We start from the raw sequence: 24,062 nt of genomic DNA, 5'->3' as shown, positions 1-24,062 counted from the left end.
CTGTCTGTCTGCCTGACATTACACTCCAACAACATACCCTGTCTGTCTGTCATTACACTCCAACAACATACCCTGTCTGTCTAACATTACACTCCAACAACATACCCTGTCTGCCTGACATTACACTCCAACAACATACCCTGTCTGTCTGTCTAACATTACACTCCAACAACATTGTCTGACTGTCTGTCTGTCTAACATTACACTCCAACAACATACCCTGTCTGTCTGCCTGACATTACACTCCAACAACATACCCTGTCTGTCTGACATTACACTCCAACAACATACCCTGTCTGTCTAACATTACACTCCAACAACATACCCTGTCTGCCTGACATTACACTCCAACAACATACCCTGTCTGCCTGACATTACACTCCAACAACATACCCTGTCTGTCTGTCTAACATTACACTCCAACTACATTGTCTGACTGTCTGTCTAACATTACACTCCAACAACATACCCTGTCTGTCTGACATTACACTCCAACAACATACCCTGTCTGTCTGTCTGTCTAACATTACACTCCAACAACATACCCTGTCTGTCTGTCTAACAGTACACTCCAACAACATACCCTGTCTGTCTGACATTACACTCCAACAACATACCCTGTCTGTCTGTCTGTCTAACATTACACTCCAACAACATTGTCTGACTGTCTGTCTAAAATTACACTCCAACAACATACCCTGTCTGTCTGTCTAACAGTACACTCCAACAACATACCCTGTCTGTCTGTCTAACAGTACACTCCAACAACATACCCTGTCTGTCTGTCTAACATTACACTCCAACAACATTGTCTGACTGTCTGTCTAAAATTACACTCCAACAACATACCCTGTCTGTCTGACATTACACTCCAACAACATAACCTGTCTGTCTGACATTACACTCCAACAACATAACCTTTCTGTCTGTCTGTCTGTCTGACATTACACTCCAACAGCATACCCTGTCTGTCTGTCTGTCTGTCTAACATTACACTCCAACAACATACCCAGTCTGTCTAACATTACACTCCAACAACATACCCTGTCTGTCTAACATTACACTCCAACAACATACCCTGTCTGTCTGTCTAACATTACACTCCAACAACATTGTCTGTCTGTCTAACATTACACTCCAACAACATACCCTGTCTGTCTGTCATTACACTCCAACAACATACCCTGTCTGTCTAACATTACACTCCAACAACATACCCTGTCTGCCTGACATTACACTCCAACAACATACCCTGTCTGTCTGTCTAACATTACACTCCAACAACATTGTCTGACTGTCTGTCTGTCTAACATTACACTCCAACAACATACCCTGTCTGTCTGCCTGACATTACACTCCAACAACATACCCTGTCTGTCTGACATTACACTCCAACAACATACCCTGTCTGTCTAACATTACACTCCAACAACATACCCTGTCTGCCTGACATTACACTCCAACAACATACCCTGTCTGCCTGACATTACACTCCAACAACATACCCTGTCTGTCTGTCTAACATTACACTCCAACTACATTGTCTGACTGTCTGTCTAACATTACACTCCAACAACATACCCTGTCTGTCTGTCTAACAGTACACTCCAACAACATACCCTGTCTGTCTGACATTACACTCCAACAACATACCCTGTCTGTCTGTCTGTCTAACATTACACTCCAACAACATACCCTGTCTGTCTGTCTAACAGTACACTCCAACAACATACCCTGTCTGTCTGACATTACACTCCAACAACATACCCTGTCTGTCTGTCTGTCTGTCTAACAGTACACTCCAACAACATACCCTGTCTGTCTGTCTAACAGTACACTCCAACAACATACCCTGTCTGTCTGTCTAACATTACACTCCAACAACATTGTCTGACTGTCTGTCTAAAATTACACTCCAACAACATACCCTGTCTGTCTGACATTACACTCCAACAACATAACCTGTCTGTCTGACATTACACTCCAACAACATAACCTTTCTGTCTGTCTGTCTGTCTGACATTACACTCCAACAGCATACCCTGTCTGTCTGTCTGTCTAACATTACACTCCAACAACATACCCAGTCTGTCTAACATTACACTCCAACAACATACCCTGTCTGTCTAACATTACACTCCAACAACATACCCTGTCTGTCTAACATTACACTCCAACAACATACCCTGTCTGTCTAACATTACACTCCAACAACATACCCTGTCTGTCTGTCTAACATTACACTCCAACAACATTGTCTGTCTGTCTAACATTACACTCCAACAACATACCCTGTCTGTCTAACATTACACTCCAACAACATACCCTGTCTGTCTAACATTACACTCCAACAACATACCCTGTCTGTCTGTCTGACATTACACTCCAACAACATACCCTGTCTGTCTAACATTACACTCCAACAACATACCCTGTCTATCTGTCTAACATTACACTCCAACAACATTGTCTGTCTGTCTAACATTACACTCCAACAACATACCCTGTCTGTCTAACATTACACTCCAACAACATACCCTGTCTGTCTAACATTACACTCCAACAACATACCCTGTCTGTCTGTCTGTCTGTCTAACATTACACTCCAACAGCATACCCTGTCTGTCTAACATTACACTCCAACAACATACCCTGTCTGTCTGTCTGTCTGTCTAACATTACACTCCAACAACATACCCTGTCTGTCTGTCTAACATTACACTCCAACAACATTGTCTGTCTGTCTAACATTACACTCCAACAACATACCCTGTCTGTCTAACAGTGCTACTAGTGAAAGGTGTAGAATAAAGATGTCCTATTTCTATGTTTGTGAGTAATGATGTTAGTCATTAGCCCACCATCACACTGGTCTAGTAGAGTAGAGGTGAGGAGACGGTAACAGAGTCTTACTTCATCGTTGTGTCGTGTCGCTCGTCTCTCTCCTCCTCCTCCTCTTGCCTCTTCCTCCAGGAGATGACTGAAGGTCCTCTGGTCCTCAGAGCTCACCTCCCGGGAGTAATCCCTCCCTTCAAAGTAGTACATGTGGTCTGGACAGGGAGAGAGACAGGGACAGAGAGAGGGGACAGGGAGAGAGACAGGGACAGGGAGAGAGACAGGGACAGGGAGAGAGAGAGGGACAGGGAGAGGGACAGGGAGAGAGACAGGGACAGAGAGACACAGGGACAGGGAGAGAGAGAGAGGGACAGGGAGAGAGACAGGGACAGAGAGAGGGACAGGGAGAGAGAGAGGGACAGGGAGAGAGAGAGAGAGGGACAGGGAGAGAGAGAGGGACAGAGAGAGGGACAGGGGGAGAGAGAGGGACAGAGAGAGGGACAGGGAGAGAGACAGGGACAGAGAGAGACAGGGACAGGGAGAGAGAGAGAGGGACAGAGAGGGACAGGGACAGGGAGAGAGAGAGGGACAGAGAGGGGACAGGGAGAGAGACAGGGACAGAGAGAGAGAGAGAGGGACAGGGAGAGAGACAGGGACAGAGAGAGGGACAGGGAGAGGGACAGGGAGAGAGACAGGGAGAGGGAGAGAGACAGGGAGAGAGACAGGGACAGGGAGAGAGACAGGGACAGAGAGAGGGACAGGGAGAGAGAGAGGGACAGGGAGAGGGACAGGGAGAGAGACAGGGACAGGGAGAGAGACAGGGAGAGAGACAGGGACAGGGAGAGGGACAGGGAGAGGGACAGGGAGAGAGACAGGGACAGGGAGAGGGACAGGGAGAGAGAGACAGGGAGGGAGAGAGGGACAGGGAGAGAGACAGGGAGAGAGACAGGGACAGGGAGAGAGACAGGGACAGGGAGAGAGACAGGGAGAGAGACAGGGACAGGGAGAGGGACAGGGAGAGGGACAGGGAGAGAGACAGGGACAGGGAGAGGGACAGGGAGAGAGAGACAGGGAGGGAGAGAGGGACAGGGAGAGAGACAGGGACAGAGAGAGGGACAGGGAGAGAGACAGGGACAGAGAGAGGGACAGGGAGAGAGACAGGGACAGAGAGAGGGACAGGGAGAGACAGGGACAGAGAAAGGGACAGGGAGAGAGAGAGGGACAGAGAGAGGGACAGGGAGAGAGAGACAGGGAGGGAGAGAGGGACAGGGACAAAAAGAGGGACAGGGAGAGAGAGAGAGGGAGAGAGAGGGACAGGGACAAAAAGAGGGACAGGGAGAGAGACAGGGACAGGGAGAGAGAGAGGGACAGAGAGAGAGAGAGGGACAGAGAGAGGGACAGGGAGAGAGAGACAGGGAGGGAGAGAGGGACAGGGACAAAAAGAGGGACAGGGAGAGAGAGACAGGGAGAGAGACAGGGACAGGGAGAGAGAGAGGGACAGAGAGAGGGACAGGGAGAGAGAGGCAGGGAGGGAGAGAGGGACAGGGACAAAAAGAGGGACAGGGAGAGAGAGAGAGGGAGACAGGGAGAGAGAGAGGGACAGGGACAAAAAGAGACAGGGAGAGAGAGGGACAGGGAGAGAGAGACAGGGAGAGAGAGACAGGGAGGGAGAGAGGGACAGGGACAAAAAGAGGGACAGGGAGAGAGAGAGAGAGGGAGAGGGAGAGAGAGGGACAGGGACAGAGAGACAGGGAGAGAGAGACAGGGAGAGAGAGGGACAGGGAGAGAGACAGGGAGAGAGACAGAGACAGGGAGAGAGGGACAGGGACAGGGAGAGAGGGACAGGGACAGGGAGAGAGGGACAGGGACAGGGAGAGAGACAGAGAGGGAGAGAGAGAGAGGGAGAGGGACAGGGAGAGAGACAGAGACAGGGAGAGAGGGACAGGGACAGGGAGAGAGGGACAGGGACAGGGAGAGAGGGACAGGGACAGGGAGAGAGACAGGGAGAGAGAGAGAGACAGGGAGAGGGGAAAACATGAATAAATAAAGATATATTGTCATATACAAAAGACTCAGTGTAATGTGTTATTGTCATATACAAAAGACTCAGTGTAATGTGTTATTGTCATATACAAAAGACTCAGTGTAATGTGTTGTTTTAGAGGCTCAGCCATAAGTAATACAGCAACTCTGGAGCAAATCAGGATTAAGTGATTTGCTCGGGTTTTCAAACCAATAACCTTTTGGTTACTGGCCCAACGTTCTAACCACTAGGCTACCTGCTGGTTACTGGCCCAACGTTCTAACCATTAGGCTACCTGCTGGTCACTGGCCCAACACTCTAACCACTAGGCTACCTGCTGGTTACTGGCCCAACACTCTAACTACTAGGCTACCTGCTGGTTACTGGCCCAACACTCTAACCACTAGGCTACCTGCTGGTTACTGGCCCAATGCTCTAACCACTAGGCTACCTGCTGGTTACTGGCCCAACACTCTAACCACTAGGCTACCTGCTGGTTACTGGCCCAACACTCTAACCATTAGGCTACCTGCTGGTCACTAGTCCAACACTCTAACCACTAGGCTACCTGCTGGTTACTGGCCCAACACTCTAACCACTAGGCTACCTGCTGGTTACTGGCCCAACACTCTAACCACTAGGCTACCTGCTGGTTACTGGCCCAACACTCTAACCACTAGGCTACCTGCTGGTTACTGGCCCAACACTCTAACCACTAGGCTATCTGCTGGTTACTGGCCCAACACTCTAACCACTAGGCTACCTGCTGGTTACTGGCCCAACACTCTAACCACTAGGCTACCTGCTGGTTACTGGCCCAACACTCTAACCACTAGGCTACCTGCTGGTTACTGGCCCAACACTCTAACCACTAGGCTACCTGCTGGTTACTGGCCCAACACTCTAACCACTAGGCTACCTGCTGGTTACTGGCCCAACACTCTAACCACTAGGCTACCTGCTGGTTACTGGCCCAACACTCTAACCACTAGGCTATCTGCTGGTTACTGGCCCAACACTCTAACCACTAGGCTACCTGCTGGTTACTGGCCCAACACTAACCACTAGACTACCTGCAGGTTACTGGCCCAACGCTCTAACCACTAGACTACCTGCAGGTTACTGGCCCAACGCTCTAACCACTAGGCTACCTGCTGGTTACTGGTCCAACACTCTAACCACTAGGCTACCTGCTGGTTACTGGCCCAACGCTCTAACCACTAGGCTACCTGCTCTAACCACTAGGCTACCTGCTGGTTACTGGCCCAATGCTCTAACCACTAGGCTACCTGCTAGTTACTGGCCCAATGCTCTAACCACTAGGCTACCTGCTGGTTACTGGCCCAATGCTCTAACCACTAGGCTACCTGCTAGTTACTGGCCCAATGCTCTAACCACTAGGCTACCTTCTGGTTACTGGCCCAACGCTCTAACCACTAGGCTACCTGCTGGTTACTGGCCCAACACTCTAACCACTAGACTACCTGCAGGTTACTGGCCCAACGCTCTAACCACTAGGCTACCTTCTGGTTACTGGCCCAACACTCTAACCACTAGGCTACCTGCTGGTTACTGGCCCAATGCTCTAACCACTAGGCTACCTGCTGGTTACTGGCCCAATGCTCTAACCACTAGGCTACCTTCTGGTTGCTGGTCCAATGCTCTAACCACTAGGCTACCTTCTGGTTACTGGTCCAATGCGCTAACCATTAGGCTACCTGCTGATTACTGGTCCAATGCTCTAACTACTAGGCTACCTAGCCACTACTGTTTATCAGGGACCCTAGGGAATATAATGCAATTTGTGGAGTAGTGGAGGTTTACAGTGTAGATTGATGCCAGGTTTTGCTGTGGGGCCTCCATGAGCTTTTGCTACTCACTCTGTCCCTCAGATTCTCCCTCCTCTTCCTCCTCTGTGGGCAGGTCCTTGGTCTGGGTGGGGGCTTCATCAGTCAGCCACTCCCCGTCTCTAGACTGACCCAGGATCAGACCCATGTTCACAGCCTGGATGGAGCTCTCTTCTGACGACAACAGCTTGTCCACTCCAAACTTCAGGATCTCGCTGAGCTGGAGAGACAGATGGAACAGGATGGATGAGGAGAGAGGAAGGGCAGAGTAGCCTGTTGACGGGACAGTGAGGTGTCAGGAAGGGCAGAGTAGCCTGTTGATGGGACACCGAGGTGTCATGAAGGGCAGAGTAGCCCGTTGATGTGTCATGAAAGAAATGGTTGCTGTTGCCAGGTTTACTGACCGTGTGTTGCCAGGTTTACTGACCGTGTGTTGCCAGGTTTACTGACCGTGTGTTGCCAGGTTTACTGACCGTGTTTACTGACTGTGTGTTGCCAGGTTTACTGACCGTGTTTACTGACTGTGTGTTGCCAGGTTTACTGACCGTGTGTTGCCAGGTTTACTGACCGTGTGTTGCCAGGTTTACTGACCGTGTGTTGCCAGGTTTACTGACCGTGTTTACTGACTGTGTGTTGCCAGGTTTACTGACTGTGTGTTGCCAGGTTTACTGACCGTGTGTTGCCAGGTTTACTGACCGTGTTTACTGACTGTGTGTTGCCAGGTTTACTGACCGTGTGTTGCCAGGTTTACTGACCGTGTGTTGCCAGGTTTACTGACCGTGTGTTGCCAGGTTTACTGACCGTGTTTACTGACTGTGTGTTGCCAGGTTTACTGACCGTGTGTTGCCAGGTTTACTGACCGTGTTTACTGACTGTGTGTTGCCAGGTTTACTGACCGTGTGTTGCCAGGTTTACTGACCGTGTGTTGCCAGGTTTACTGACCGTGTGTTGCCAGGTTTACTGACCGTGTTTACTGACTGTGTGTTGCCAGGTTTACTGACTGTGTGTTGCCAGGTTTACTGACTGTGTGTTGCCAGGTTTACTGACCGTGTTTACTGACTGTGTGTTGCCAGGTTTACTGACCGTGTGTTGCCAGGTTTACTGACCGTGTTTACTGACCGTGTGTTGCCAGGTTTACTGACCGTGCGTTGCCAGGTTTACTGACCGTGCGTTGCCAGGTTTACTGACCGTGCGTTGCCAGGTTTACTGACCGTGCGTTGCCAGGTTTACTGACCGTGCGTTGCCAGGTTTACTGACCGTGCGTTGCCAGGTTTACTGACCGTGCGTTGCCAGGTTTACTGACCGTGCGTTGCCAGGTTTACTGACCGTGCGTTGCCAGGTTTACTGACCGTGCGTTGCCAGGTTTACTGACCGTGCGTTGCCAGGTTTACTGACCGTGCGTTGCCAGGTTTACTGACCGTGCGTTGCCAGGTTTACTGACCGTGCGTTGCCAGGTTTACTGACCGTGCGTTGCCAGGTTTACTGACCGTGCGTTGCCAGGTTTACTGACCGTGTGTTGCCAGGTTTACTGACTGTGCAATATGTATTGTGAATTTTACAATTCTGTATGTATTGCGATTCGACTCTGCGATTCAATGTCCCAAACACATTGCTCACTATATGTCTGCTGTAGAGGGACAAGAGAGAGCCATGAAAAACTAGTTTTGATCAGTCATGGAAATTAAAGTGCTGAAAACATGTTGACTCACTTATAAAGAAGAGTTTTGGCGCAGGTACAGCCTATAAAATAATAATATTGTGATAATAACTGTAGGCATTTTGTCCTCCCATCACCAGTTGCCAGGTTACTGACGGTGTGTTGCCAGGGTTACTGACGGTGTGTTGCCAGGGTTACTGACCTGCAGACCGGCAGCAGCAGAGTGGGTGTGGTTAAGCAGAGAAAAACGCCCCTCTTCTATCACTGTGTTGGTAAGGCTGAGCTTAGAACTTGCCCGGGAGTACACAATCTCCTCTACCGTATCCCTCCCCAGGAGCCGGATCACCTTCACAGCCCTGTTAAATAGACCTCTGGTTACCCCACCACCAACTTATATACATGCATAAGTAAGAGAATATATAGCAGCTAATATATATTATTATTAACTCAGGGCCCTAGTGCTAATATATATTATTATTAATTCAGGGCCCTAGTTCTACTATATATTATGATAGGGCCCTGTGTTACCTAGTCTGGCCAATAGAACTAGGGCCCTGTGTTATCTAGTCTGACCAATAGAACCAGGGCCCTGTGTTACCTAGTCTGGCCAATAGAGCTAGGGCCCTGTGTTACCTAGTCTGTCCAATATAACTAGGGCCCTGTGTTACCTGGTCTGACCAATAGAACTAGGGCCCTGTGTTACCTAGTCTGACCAATAGAACTAGGGCCCTGTGTTACCTAGTCTGACCAATAGAACTAGGGCCCTGTGTTACCTAGTCTGGCCAATAGAACTAGGGCCCTGTGTTACCTAGTCTGGCCAATAGAACTAGGGCCCTGTGTTACCTAGTCTGACCAATAGAGCTAGGGCCCTGTGTTACCTAGTCTGACCAATAGAACTAGGGTCCTGTGTTACCTAGTCTGACCAATAGAACTAGGGCCCTGTGTTACCTAGTCTGACCAATAGAACTAGGGCCCTGTGTTACCTAGTCTGGCCAATTGAACTAGGGCCCTGTGTTACCTAGTCTGGCCAATTGAACTAGGGCCCTGTGTCACCTAGTCTGGCCAATAGAACTAGGGCCCTGTGTTACTTAGTCTAACCAATAGAACTAGAGCCCTGTGTTACCTAGTCTGACCAATAGAACTAGGGCCCTGTTACCTAGTCTGACCAATAGAACTAGGGCCCTGTGTTACCTAGTCTGACCAATAGAACTAGGGCCCTGTGTTACCTAGTCTGACCAATAGAACTAGGGCCCCGTGTTACCTGGTCTGACCAATCCGGTGGCAGCGAGCGGCAGCCTGCAGGTCATTCTGGGGGTTGAAGTCAGAGTCAATGAAGATCACAGTATCAGCCGCTGTTAGGTTCATCCCAACGCCTCCTATACAGCAGAGAGACAGGTCAGTGGTTATACAGGGGTCAGCAGGTCTACAGGGGTCAGAGGTTGAAGTCACTGTCCATGAGAGTAAGGGGGTCAGGCGTCAGTTTAGCCCATTGATCATGTTGTTAGCACATTACGTATTTGCTTTCATTGTTTATTCCTTATTCATTCCTTAGTCTTTTATTGTTTATTCCTTATTCTTTCAATGTTTATTCTTTATTCTTTCATTGTTTGTTTATTCATTCCTTATTCTTTCATTGTTTATTCCTTAGTCTTCATTGTTTATTGTTTATTCTTTCATTGTTTATTGTTTATTCTTTCATTGTTTATTGTTTATTCTTTCATTGTTTATTGTTTATTCTTTCATTGTTTATTCCTTAGTCTTCATTGTTTATTGTTTATTCTTTCATTGTTTATTTCTTATTCTTTTGTTGATTATTCCTTATTCTTATGCTGTTCATGAAGGTGCATGTAGTGTGCTGCCCTACAGTGGGTGTCTACAGCTTGGAGACTAAAAGTGATTTAAAGGTCATAAAGCATGTTAATGAGAAGTTGTCAAGTCGGCTCCTTTTTCTCTCAGGTTTCATATTATGGTTCAAACTTAAGAGAGAAACTCAAAACGCTTTTGGTCTCATTGACAGACAGCTGAAACATCCTCCCACTCTCAGCTCCTCTTCTCTCTCTCCGTGTGTCTGTGGTGTTTCAGCTCATTCTGTCAACAGATCAGATGGAGAGATAGAGAGGCGGAGAAATGTCTCTGCTGATAGTGGGAGAGTGACAGACACAGAATCACAGATCAAAGCTTGCTCTTGATGAGTACTGGTGAGCAGGGTTGGGGTTAAAGGTCAAGGGTTGAGTACCTGTGTTACAGGCTTTGGTTTATCCATTTATATTTTGAGGTTGGACGTTAGCACGTGGGGCACACCGATTGGTGTCACCTCGTTAGTCAGTGTGTGTTATACCTATGCTGGTTTGCCATCTCGTTAGTGGGAAGATGTTTCACCTATGTTGGCCCAGGTGATATTTAAGAGTGTCTGGCCTAGGTGATATTTAAGAGTGGCTGGCCCAGGTGATATTTAAGAGTGTCTGGCCCAGGTGATATTTAAGAGTGTCTGGCCCAGGTGATATTTAAGAGTGTCTGGCCCAGGTGATATTTAAGAGTGTCTGGCCCAGGTGATATTTAAGAGTGTCTGGCCCAGGTTATATTTAAGAGTGTCTGGCCCAGTGCTCCAGTTGTCTTGATAGATGTGGAGGGTTAACACCGTTAGTTGGCCCAGGTGATATTTAAGAGTGTCTGGCCCTGTGCTCCAGTTGTCTTGATAGATGTGGAAGGTGAACACCGTTAGTTGGCCCAGGTGATATTTAAGAGTGTCTGGCCCAGGTGATATTTAAGAGTGTCTGGCCCAGTGCTCCAGTTGTCTTGATAGATGTGGAGGGCGAACACCGTTAGTTGGCCCAGGTGATATTTAAGAGTGTCTGGCCCAGGTGATATTTAAGAGTGTCTGGCCCAGGTGATATTTAAGAGTGTCTGGCCCAGGTGATATTTAAGAGTGTCTGGCCCAGGTGATATTTAAGAGTGTCTGGCCCAGATGATATTTAAGAGTGTCTGGCCCAGTGCTCCAGTTGTCTTGATAGATGTGGAGGGTGAACACCGTTAGTTGGCCCAGGTGATATTTAAGAGTGTCTGGCCCAGGTGATATTTAAGAGTGTCTGGCCCAGTGCTCCAGTTGTCTTGATAGATGTGGAGGGTTAACACCGTTAGTTGGCCCAGGTGATATTTAAGAGTGTCTGGCCCAGTGCTCCAGTTGTCTTGATAGATGTGGAGGGTGAACACCGTTAGTTGGCCCAGGTGATATTTAAGAGTGTCTGGCCCAGGTGATATTTAAGAGTGTCTGGCCCAGTGCTCCAGTTGTCTTGATAGATGTGGAGGGTGAACACCGTTAGTTGGCCCAGGTGATATTTAAGAGTGTCTGGCCCAGTGGGGTCAGGGTTAAGGACCAGTGAAAGGGTTAGGGGTCAGGGTTAAGGACCAGTGAAAGGGTTAGGGGTCAGGGTTAAGGACCAGTGAAAGGGTTAGGGGTCAGGGTTAAGGACCAGTGAGCGGGTTAGGGGTCAGGGTTAAGGACCAGTGAAAGGGTTAGGGGTCAGGGTTAAGGACCAGTGAGAGGGTTAGGGGTCAGGGTTAAGGACCAGTGAAAGGGTTAGGGGTCAGGGTTAAGGACCAGTGAAAGGGTTAGGGGTCAGGGTTAAGGACCAGTGAGCGGGTTAGGGGTCAGGGTTAAGGACCAGTGAAAGGGTTAAGGGTCAGGGTTAAGGACCAGTGAGAGGGTCAGGGGTTAGGACCAGTGAGGGTTAGGGGTCAGGGTTAAGGACCAGTGAGAGGGTTAGAGGTCAGGGGTTAGGACCTGTTAGGGGTCAGGGGTTAGGACCTGTTAGGGGTCAGGGGTTAGGACCTGTTAGAGGTCAGGGGTTAGGACCTGTTAGAGGTCAGGGGTTAGGACCTGTTAGGGGTCAGGGGTTAGGACCTGTTAGGGGTCAGGGGTTAGGACCTGTTAGAGGTCAGGGGTTAGGACCTGTTAGAGGTCAGGGAGAGCCCACCTGCTTTAGTGCTGAGTAGAAAGACAAAGACGTCTTTGCTGCTGAAGTTCTTGATGGCCAGGTTACGCTCTTCCCCCCTGACTGATCCATCCAGACGCTCATATCTGTAACCTGCAGGACAGAGAAATAACCTCATTTAACCTGCCACTGTTACCTCAGGACAGAGAAATAACCTCATTTAACCTGCCACTGTTACCTCAGGACAGAGAAATAACCTCATTTAACCTGCCCCTGTTACCTCAGGACAGAGAAATAACCTCATTTAACCTGCCACTGTTACCTCAGGACAGAGAAATAACCTCATTTAACCTGCCACTGTTACCTCAGGACAGAGAAATAACCTAATTTAACCTGCCCCTGTTACCTCAGGACAGAGAAAATAACCGAATTTAACCTGCCCCTGTTACCTCAGGACAGAGAAATAACCTAATTTAACCTGCCACTGTTACCTCAGGACAGAGAAAATAACCGAATTTAACCTGCCCCTGTTACCTCAGGACAGAGAAATAACCTAATTTAACCTGCCACTGTTACCTCAGGACAGAGAAATAACCTAATTTAACCTGCCACTGTTACCTCAGGACAGAGAAATAACCTAATTTAACCTGCCACTGTTACCTCAGGACAGAGAAATAACCTCATTTAACCTGCCACTGTTGCCTCAGGACAGAGAAAATAACCTCATTTAACCTGCCACTGTTACCTCAGGACAGAGAAATAACCTAATTTAACCTGCCACTGTTACCTCAGGACAGAGAAATAACCTAATTTAACCTGCCACTGTTACCTCAGGACAGACAGAACAAAAGCAACCTACAAAAGTAAATAAAAACAATATGGGGATGAGGTAGGTAGATTGGGTGGGCTATTTACAGATGGACTATGTACAGCTGCAGAGATCGGTTAGCTACTCAGATAGCTGATGCTTAAAGTTAGTGAGGGAGATAAAAGTCTCCAACTTCAGCAATTTTTGCAATTCGTTCCAGTCATTGGCAGCAGAGAACTAGAAGGAAAGGCGGCCAAAAGAGGTGTTGGCTTTGGGGATGACCAGTGAGATATATCTGCTGGAGCGCATGCTACGGTTGGGTGTTGTTATCGTTACCAGTGAGCTGAGATAAGGCGGAGCTTTACCTAGCAAAGACTTATAGATGACCTGGAGCCAGTGTAGCGAGGGCCAGCCGACGAGAGCATACAGGTCGCAGTGGTGGGTGGTAGATGGGGCTTTGGTGACAAAATGGATGGCACTGTGATAGACTGCATCCAATTTGCTGAGTAGAGTGTCGGAGGCTATTTTGTAAATTACATTGCCAAAGTCAAGGATCGGTGCAGAATGCAGAATGTTTTGGTACCTACTGGAGAGCTCTTTGTCTACACCCATTCAACATCAGTCACACCCTCGTAAGCAAGCATTAGCCTCACCCATCTCTTTAAGGGTTGATTGCGCGTTCTGTCCTAAGAGAGAACCATTCACTGACCATTTTACTCGCCCTAGCAGAGCTGGTTAGGCTGTTTTTATGTTATCCAGAGCGTTGGTGACTGCAACTGTGCTGCTGGCAACAATTTACACTTTTTTGCCCATGTTTACTGACACCGGCCATATTCAACGGGTGTTGAGCATTCGTAAATTCGCCAGTCATTCTGCGCTCTGGCACACTCAGACGAGAGTGCTCTGAAATCAGAGTAGATAGATATACTTGGTAAATTCACGCTGGCTATCAATAGTTGTCGCTGTGACATTCTATTGAAATGGGTACATGCATAGTGGAGTCTTTTGTTAAGACATGTAACTGGCTAGCTAGGTAAACAATTAACCATAATCCTAACTCATGACGTTACTACCCTGCATGAATCTGCAGGTAGTTAGCTATCTCCTTAGCTATCATACTCTAATTCCATTTCAAAACTCAGTCCTCCAGAAAGTGGAGAGCAACACTTATGCAGTTCTACTAAGTAATAAAAAATAAAAGCTGTGTTAGACAGGATTACCTAGACATACTGATCAGCTCAAATAGACAGAAGCATGCTATGTGGCAGACCAATCCAAACTCATCTCTCGCATTTCCAGCCCACTCATTATCTCAGCCAATCATGGCTAGCTGGAAGGTTGCTGTCCTTTTCTGTGGCTAAACCAACTAAGGTCGTAATTTAACAATTATACTTGTATTTACAGATAGCATACAAGTATTTTATTAAGGCACATGAAAGTTCACATGTTCCAAAAGTCATTCCTGACAACGCATTTTGATTTTAAAAAAGTTCTCCGGTTAAGTAGTGACCCGCGACATACGCCTAGTTTCCTGAAACAGGCCACATATTAGGTTACTTACATTGTGTCTATCAATGCCCCTGGTATAATGTATATTTGCTGAAGCATTATGACAACTCAGGGACACAATGGTAGAGATTAACTGAGCTGGGCTTGGGTCATTGGGAAGTCATTGTCTCAACGCAGCCTTGTAATGCTGTGAAAGAAACCAGGAATCCAAATGATTTGGGTGGATCCCATCGTCCTTATAAAACAAGCTTTTTTTCCAGAAGGTATCAACATTATCAATACCAAAATGATCAATGATAGCTAGATATCCATTACCTCTGTATTCCACTAGCAGTATCCATTACCTCTGTATTCCACTAGCAGTATCCATTACCTCTGTATTCCACTAGCAGTATCCATTACCGCTGTATTCCACTAGCAGTATCCATTACCTCTGTATTCCACTAGCAGTATCCATTACCTCTGTATTCCATGTAGTCCTGGAGAATGTCCAGCATCCTGGTCATCTGGGAGAACAGCAAGATGTGATGTCCCCTGAACATCAATGAGGAAAAGTAATGTGTTAAATTACAGTATATTTACAGTAAAAGAGATAATAGCAAGACATCATGGAAAATATGGATAAGATCTAACATTTAATAGTGCTCAGTGTTAGACAGTCTCTCCCTTAGTGCTCAGTGTTAGACAGTATCATCCTCAGTGTTAGACAGTATCTTCCTTAGTGCTCAATGTTAAACAGTGTCTTCCTTAGTGCTCAGTGTTAGACAGTATCTCCCTTAGTGCTCAGTATTAGACAGTCTCTCCCCTAGTGCTCACTGTTAGACAGTATCTTCCTTAGTGTTAGACAGTCTCTTCATTAGTGCTCAGTGTTAGACAGTATCTTCCTTAGTGCTCAGTATTAGACAGTATCTTCCTTAGTGTTAGACAGTATCTTCCTTAGTGCTCAGTGTTAGACAGTATCTTCCCTTAGTGCTCAGTATTAGACAGTATCTTCCTTAGTGTTAGACAGTCTCTCCCTTAGTGCTCAGTGTTAGACAGTATCTTCCTTAGTGTTAGACAGCATCTTCCTTAGTGATCAGTGTTAGACAGTTCCTCCCTTAGTGCTCAGTGTTAGACAGTCTCTCCCTTAATGCTCAGTGTTAGACAGTCTCTCCAATAGTGCTCAGTGTTAGACAGTATATTCCTTAGTGTTAGACAGTATCTCTCTTAGTGCGCAGTGTTATAGAGCTCCCTTAGTGCTCAGTGTTATAGATCTCCCTTAGTGCGCAGTATTATAGATCTCCCTTAGTGCTCAGTGTTATAGATCTCCCTTAGTGCTCAGTGTTATAGATCTCCCTTAGTGCGCAGTGTTATAGATCTCCCTTAGTGCTCAGTGTTATAGTTCTCCCTTAGTGCTCAGTGTTATAGTTCTCCATTAGTGCTCAGTGTTATAGATCTCCATTAGTGCTCAGTGTTATAGATCTCCCTTAGTGCTCAGTGTTATAGATCTCCCTTAGTGCTCAGTGTTATAGTTATCCCTTAGTTCTCAGTGTTATAGATCTTGCTCAGTGTTATAGTTCTGCCTTAGTGCTCAGTGTTATAGTTATCCCTTAGTGCTCAGTGTTATAGATCTCCCTTAGTGCTCAGTGTTATAGATCTCCCTTAGTGCTCAGTGTTATAGATCTCCCTTAGTGCTCAGTGTTATAGATCTCCCTTAGTGCTCAGTGTTAGAGATCTCCCTTAGTGCTCAGTGTTATAGATCTTGCTCAGTGTTATAGTTCTGCCTTAGTGCTCAGTGTTATAGTTATCCCTTAGTGCTCAGTGTTATAGATCTTGCTCAGTGTTATAGTTATCCCTTAGTGCTCAGTGTTATAGATCTCCCTTAGTGCGCAGTGTTATAGATCTCCCTTAGTGCTCAGTGTTATAGTTCTCCCTTAGTGCTCAGTGTTATAGTTCTCCATTAGTGCTCAGTGTTATAGATCTCCATTAGTGCTCAGTGTTATAGATCTCCCTTAGTGCTCAGTGTTATAGATCTCCCTTAGTGCTCAGTGTTATAGTTATCCCTTAGTTCTCAGTGTTATAGATCTTGCTCAGTGTTATAGTTCTGCCTTAGTGCTCAGTGTTATAGTTATCCCTTAGTGCTCAGTGTTATAGATCTCCCTTAGTGCTCAGTGTTATAGATCTCCCTTAGTGCTCAGTGTTATAGATCTCCCTTAGTGCTCAGTGTTATAGATCTCCCTTAGTGCTCAGTGTTAGAGATCTCCCTTAGTGCTCAGTGTTATAGATCTTGCTCAGTGTTATAGTTCTGCCTTAGTGCTCAGTGTTATAGTTATCCCTTAGTGCTCAGTGTTATAGATCTTGCTCAGTGTTATAGTTATCCCTTAGTGCTCAGTGTTATAGATCTCCCTTAGTGCTCAGTGTTATAGATCTTGCTCAGTGTTATAGTTCTGCCTTAGTGCTCAGTGTTATAGTTATCCCTTAGTGCTCAGTGTTATAGATCTTGCTCAGTGTTATAGTTATCCCTTAGTGCTCAGTGTTATAGATCTCCCTTAGTGCTCAGTGTTATAGATCTCCCTTAGTGCTCAGTGTTATAGATCTCCCTTAGTGCTCAGTGTGATAGATCTCCCTTCGTTATCGTTTGTCTTATTCAATGAGCAAGATTATTATAGATATTGCTCAGTGTTATAGTTCTGCCTTAGTGCTCAGTGTTATAGTTATCCATTAGTGCTCAGTGTTATAGATCTCCCTTAGTGCTCAGTGTTATAGATCTTGCTCAATGTTATAGTTATCCCTTAGTGCTCAGTGTTATAGATCTCCCTTAGTGCTCAGTGTTATAGATCTCCCTTAGTGCTCAGTGTTGTAGATCTCCCTTAGTGCTCAGTGTTATAGATCTCCCTTAGTGCTCAGTGTTATAGATCTCCCTTAGTGCTCAGTGTTATAGTTCTCCCTTAGTGCTCAGTGTTAGATCTCCCTGAGAGAGACAAAGACAGAGACATAGAGAGAGAGAGAGAGAGAGACAGAGAGACAGAGAGAGAGAGAGACCCTTGGTGCAGGTATGCCAGCATGCTGTCCAGCAGACAGAGTTTTCCACTAGCCTGGATCAGATGCTCCCCCATCTCAAACGGCTCTGGTTCCACACCTAGAGAGGAAAGGCAGGGCTCAAGTTAAAAATGTCCCCCTGGTTCCACTAACTTTTTCAATTAGTGGCACCAGCCCATGATTTGGTCAGACCAAAATATGACTGAGATGGTAGAAATGTGTTGTTTCATCATTCAGTCTGTGATTATAAATATTTGAATGTGTAACCTAATCCAGTGATTGTCATGGATGTTGGGTTGACCACTAAGCTACTGCTATTATATTTTACTGTTAACCAATAGGATCTCACCATCAAACAGGTAGGGGTGGTCCACACAGCTCTAAACCAATAGGATCTCACCATCAAACAGGTAAGGGTGGTCCACACAGCTCTAAACCAATAGGATCTCACCATCAAACAGGTAAGGGTGGTCCACACAGCTCTAAACCAATAGGATCTCACCATAAAACAGGTAAGGGTGGTCCACACAGCTCTAAACCAATATGATCTCAACATCAAACAGGTAAGGGTGGTCCACACAGCTCTAAACCAATAGGATCTCACCATCAAACAGGTAAGGGTGGTCCACACAGCTCTAAACCAATAGGATCTCAACATCAAACAGGTAAGGGCGGTCCACACAGCTCTAAACCAATAGGATCTCACCATCAAACAGGTAGGGGTGGTCCACACAGCTCTAAACCAATAGGATCTCACCATCAAACAGGTAGGGGTGGTCCACACAGCTCTAAACCAATAGGATCTCACCATCAAACAGGTAGGGGTGGTCCACACAGCTCTAAACCAATAGGATCTCAACATCAAACAGGTAAGGGTGGTCCACACAGCTCTAAACCAATAGGATCTCACCATCAAACAGGTAGGGGTGGTCCACACAGCTCTAAACCAATAGGATCTCACCATCAAACAGGTAAGGGTGGTCCACACAGCTCTAAACCAATAGGATCTCACCATCAAACAGGTAGGGGTGGTCCACACAGCTCTAAACCAATAGGATCTCACCATCAAACAGGTAGGGGTGGTCCACACTGCTCTAAACCAATAGGATCTCACCATCAAACAGGTAGGGGTGGTCCACACAGCTCTAAACCAATAGGATCTCAACATCAAACAGGTAAGGGTGGTCCACACAGCTCTAAACCAATAGGATCTCACCATCAAACAGGTAGGGGTGGTCCACACAGCTCAAAACCAATAGGATCTCACCATCAAACAGGTAGGGGTGGTCCACACAGCTCTAAACCAATAGGATCTCACCATCAAACAGGTAAGGTTGGTCCACACAGCTCTAAACCAATAGGATCTCACCATCAAACAGGTAAGGGTGGTCCACACAGCTCTAAACCAATAGGATCTCACCATCAAACAGGTAGGGGTGGTCCACACAGCTCAAAACCAATAGGATCTCAACATCAAACAGGTAAGGGTGGTCCACACACCTCTAAACCAATAGGATCTCACCATCAAACAGGTAGGGGTGGTCCACACAGCTCTAAACCAATAGGATCTCACCATCAAACAGGTAGGGGTGGTCCACACACTTCCGGAGCTGCATCAGTATATTAAGCAGTCTGGTCTTGTTTCCCTGCTCATTCCCAAAGGCATCTAGAAACAAAACAACAGTTAGCTACTGTCAGTTGCTTACCAATGGAAAGAGTTTAGTTTAAGTTGAATAAAAGTATTTTATTTTCTTTGGTTGCTCCTACCAACTCCATTGCTGTCATCGGCAAGCCCAACCCAAACTGTTTAGCTTGCCCATTCCATATAGACAAGTTGGCAAGAGAGCACAAACGGACAGCCAACCAGGGCTAGAATTTCCTAACATCATTTTAGATGAGGTTCATGTTAGTCTCACACAGGTCCTTCATGAGTATAGCCTTATAATATCTCTTCTGCAGGGCAGACAGGCCGTGGTACATAAGTATCTCTGTCTTCATGGGGAGGTCAGCTGCTACCTCAGCCTTCACCCTCCTCAGCAGGAAGGGCTGCAGCACTCTCTGGAGATCACTGGCTGGAGTGAGAGAGACAGAGAACACTGCTGTTAGACATCTAGGGTTCACAGAGATGCAGTCTTTATGATGACGATGGAGCTGCCTTCTTGGTTTCAATGGGACTTCCTGCATCAATAAAAAAAGGTTCCATCAAATAATAAAAAGTACACATATGGCAGAGTGGCGAACCGTTCTGAACACCTGGACTGGTCAAAAGTAACTCACTATATAGGGAATAGGGTGTCATTTGGGACAGCACTAAAAACCGGGTTCCTGTTCCATACTGTACTTCAGTACCATAACAACTAACAACCTGCCAACAAAGACACTGAGTGTACAAAAAGGAACACCTTCCGAATATTGACTTGCACCACCTTTGTGCGCTCAGAACAGCCTGAATTCGTGAGGGCATGGGCACTACAAGCTTTCGAAAGCGTTCCAATGGGATGCTGAACCACGTTGACTCCAACGCTTCCCACAGTTGTGTCCAGTTGGCTGGATGTCCTTTGGGTGGTGGACCATTCTTGATAAACACGGGAAAGTGTTGAGTGTGAAAAACCCAGCAGCGTTGCAGTTCTTGACACACAAACCGGTGCACCTAGCACCTACTACTATACTCTGTTCAATTAGACTTAAATGTTTTTGTCTTGCCCATTCACCCTCCGAATGGCACACATACAGTGCACTCTGAAAGTATTCAGACCCTTTGACTTTTTCCTAATTTTTTTAAATTAAAGCCTTATTCTAAAATTGATTGAGTTAATTATTTTCCTCATTAATCTACACACAATACCCCATAATGACCAAGCGAAAAGACATTTTTGCTATTTTTTTTACAAATTTAAAACAGAAATACCTTATTTACATCAGTATTCAGACCCTTTGCTATGAGACCCGAAATTGAGCTCAGGTGCATCCCGTTTCCATTGATCATCCTTGAGATGTTTCGACAACTTGATTGAAGTCCACCTGTGGTAAATTCAATTGATTGGACAGGATTTGGAAAGGTACACACTTGGCTATATAAAGTCCCACAGCTGACAGTGCATGTCAGAGCAAAAACCAAGCCATGAGGTCGAAGGAAATGTCCTTAGAGCTCCGAGACAGAATTGTGTCCAGGCACAGATCTGGGGAAGGGTACCAAAAAATGTCTGCAGCATTGAAGGTCCCCAAGAACACAGTGGCCTCCATCATTCGTAAATGGAAGAAGTTTGAAACCACCAAGACTTTTCCTAGAGCTGGCCGACCAGCCAAACTGTGCAATCGGGGAAGAAGAGCTTTGGTCAGGGAGGTGACCAAGAACCCGATGGTCAGTGACAGAGCTCTAGAGTTCCTCTGTGGAGAATCTTCCAGAAGGACAACCATCTCTGCAGCTCTCCACCAATCAGGCCTTTATGGTAGAGTGGCCAGACGGAAACCACTCCTCAGTAAAAGGCACATGACAGCCATCTTGGAGTTTACCAAAAGGCACCTAAAGACTAAAGATTCTCTGGTCTGATTAGACCAAGATTTAACTTTTTGGCGTCTTGTCTGAAGGAAACCTGGAACCATCCCTACGGTGAGGCATGGTGCTGGCAGCATCATGCTGTGGGGAGGTTTTTCAGCAGCAGGGACTGGGAGACTAGTCAGGATGGAGGGAAAGATGAACAGAGAAAAGTACAGAGAGATTCTTGATGAAAACCTGCTCCAGAGCACTTAGGACCTGACACTGGGGCGAAGGTTCACCTTCCAACAGGACAACAACCCTAAGCACACATCCAAGACAAGGCAGGAGTGGCTTCGGGAAAAGTCTCTGAATGTCCTTGAGCGGCCCAGCCAGAGCCTGGACTTGAACCTGATCGAACATCTCTTGAGACCTGAAAATAGCTGTGCAGCAACGCTCCCCATCCAACCTGACAGAGCTTGAGAGGATCTGCAGAGAAGAATGGGAGAAACTCCCCAAATACAGGTGTGCCAAGCTTGTAGTGTCATACCCAAGAAGACTCAAGGCTGTAATCGCTGCCAAAAGTGCTTAAACAAAGTACTGAGTAAAGGGTCTGAATACTTATGTAAATGTGTTTTTTCAGTTTTAGATTTTTTATAAATATGCAAAAATGTCTAAAAAAAACGTAGTGTGTGTAGATTGAGGGGAAAAATGATTTCATCATTTTTAGAAAAAGGCTGTAACAATGTGTAAAAGGTCAAGGGGTCTGAATACTTTCTGAATCCACATTTCAATTGTCTCAAGGCTTAAAAATTGTTATTTAACCCGTCTCCTCCCCTTCATCAACACTGATTGAAGTGGATTTAACAGGTGACATCAATAAGGGATCATAGGGTTCACCTGGTCAGTCTGTCATGGACAGAGCAGGTGTTCCAACATTGTACTGTAAGATAGCACACGTTTTGATAATGTGATGAGTAAATTGGATAGTCATAATTTATGCTAATAACTTTTTTAAATCTACAAATCACAGGGTAGTCTACTCTGCTGACACTGACAAACAATCAATAAAAACGACATTGGTCCATATAATAGGCCTATGAGAAGGGGAGACAAATACAATGACGCCCATCTGACCTGGAGGAGGAAATTGTCCAAAAACAAACTTTCAAGTGGCTTCTGCGAATGTGCGTTACTTCACCGGGGATATGGCCGATGCTCTCCGCTGGTTCCAATAAGATAGGCTATTCTGTTCACTCAACAAAGTTGAGAACTAAATGACTGATTAGAGTCTATTTCCTTGTCTTGATAGTTTGGAAAGCTAATGGCTAATTCTGTGTTTTTCCGTGGTATTTGCAGCGCACCCTGCCCAAACTGCAGGCCAATGTAGGTTATGCTATTTTTCATGATTTTATATATTTATGTATAGACAGGAGTAGGCTAATTAGACTATATAATTTTTACCATTTACTTTAGGGGAAGCTTAGCCTCCAGGTGTTCCGATCGAGTTGTGTGGTAGTGTCCTCCTATCTAGCATGTTATCTCACACACACGTGTAGTGTCCTACCCAGAGTCGGTTGTGTCTGGATCTGGTTGTAAGTGCTAGTGAAGTCCTCGGTCTGGTCTGTGGGGAAGAGACTGGGCTGGATGAACGATAGGAGGCTGTAGAGCTCCGTCAGGTTGTTCTGGATAGGAGTTCCAGTCAGCAGCACTCTGAAATCCAGAGAGAACTACAAGAGAGACAGTGAAACAGGTGGTAGACTGGGTAGTGGTAGGAGAAGGAATGTAGACTGGTTGATGGTAGGAGAAGGAATAGAGACTGGGTAGTGGTAGGAGGAGGAATGTAGACTGGGTGATGGTAGGAGAAGGAATGTAGACTGGGTGATGGTAGGAGAAGGAATAGAGACTGGGTGATGGTAGGAGAAGGAATAGAGACTGGGTAGTGGTAGGAGAAGGAATAGAGACTGGGTAGTGGTAGGAGGAGGAATAGAGACTGGGTGATGGTAGGAGAAGGAATAGAGACTGGGTAGTGGTAGGAGAAGGGATATGTAGACTGGGTGGTGGTAGGAGAAGGGATATGTAGACTGGGTAATGGTAGGAGAAGGAATGTAGACTGGGTGGTGGTAGGAGAAGGAATGTAGACTGGGTGATGGTAGGAGAAGGAATGTAGACTGGGTAGTGGTAGGAGAAGGAATGTAGAATGGGTGGTGGTAGGAGAAGGAATGTAGACTGGGTAGTGGTAGGAGAAGGAATGTGGACTGGGTGGTGGTAGGAGAAGGAATAGAGACTGGGTAGTGGTAGGAAGGGATATGTAGACTGGGTGATGGTAGGAAGGGATATGTAGACTGGGTGGTGGTAGGAGAAGGAATGTAGACTGGGTGGTGGTAGGAAGGGATATGTAGACTGGGTGGTGGTAGGAAAAGGAATGTCGACTGGGTGGTGGTAGGAAGGGATATGTAGACTGGGTGATGGTAGGAGAAGGAATGTAGACTGGGTGGTGGTAGGAAGGGATATGTAGACTGGGTGGTGGTAGGAAAAGGAATGTCGACTGGGTGGTGGTAGGAAGGGATATGTAGACTGGGTGATGGTAGGAGAAGGAATATAGACTGGGTGATGGTAGGAGAAGGAATGTAGACTGAGTAGTGGTAGGAGAAGGAATGTAGACTGAGTAGTGGTAGGAGAAGGAATAGAGACTGGGTAGTGGTAGGAGAAGGAATGTAGACTGGGTGATGGTAGGAGAAGGAATAGAAACTGGGTAGTGGTAGGAGAAGGAATAGAAACTGGGTAGTGGTAGGAGAAGGGATATGTAGACTGGGTAGTGGTAGGAGAAGGAATATAGACTGGGTGATGGTAGGAGAAGGAATGTAGACTGGGTGATGGTAGGAGAAGGAATGTAGACTGGGTGGTGGTAGGAGAAGGAATATAGACTGGGTGATGGTAGGATAAGGAATGTAGACT

The 24,062-nt window shown here is 46.5% G+C and overlaps 1 protein-coding gene across 3 annotated transcripts in view; it reads right to left on the bottom strand.

The window, feature by feature from the left end:
* Positions 1–24,062, bottom strand: part of LOC139409600 (chromodomain helicase DNA binding protein 1-like) — a 46,497-nt gene that overhangs the window by 13,153 nt on the left and 9,282 nt on the right. For all 3 annotated transcript variants that reach the window (XR_011634433.1, XM_071155007.1, XM_071155008.1), the window contains exons 7-16: positions 22,672–22,834; positions 19,546–19,701; positions 19,203–19,295; positions 17,633–17,729; positions 15,072–15,145; positions 12,337–12,447; positions 9,624–9,738; positions 8,565–8,718; positions 6,739–6,925; positions 2,914–3,050 (exon numbers count right to left, since the gene is read on the bottom strand). Coding sequence is in view for 2 of the 3 variants with exons in the window: in XM_071155007.1 (XP_071011108.1) it covers positions 2,914–3,050; positions 6,739–6,925; positions 8,565–8,718; positions 9,624–9,738; positions 12,337–12,447; positions 15,072–15,145; positions 17,633–17,729; positions 19,203–19,295; positions 19,546–19,701; positions 22,672–22,834 (1,287 nt within the window). In the remaining variant the exon portion in view is untranslated. The remainder of the gene's footprint in view (positions 1–2,913; positions 3,051–6,738; positions 6,926–8,564; positions 8,719–9,623; positions 9,739–12,336; positions 12,448–15,071; positions 15,146–17,632; positions 17,730–19,202; positions 19,296–19,545; positions 19,702–22,671; positions 22,835–24,062) is intronic.

This window comes from Oncorhynchus clarkii, chromosome 5 (genome assembly GCF_045791955.1).
Source record: "Oncorhynchus clarkii lewisi isolate Uvic-CL-2024 chromosome 5, UVic_Ocla_1.0, whole genome shotgun sequence".
Classification (NCBI taxonomy): Eukaryota; Metazoa; Chordata; class Actinopteri; order Salmoniformes; family Salmonidae; genus Oncorhynchus; species Oncorhynchus clarkii.
Note: the sequence above shows the minus strand (reverse complement) of the source record. Positions and strands in the feature narration are given on the sequence as shown.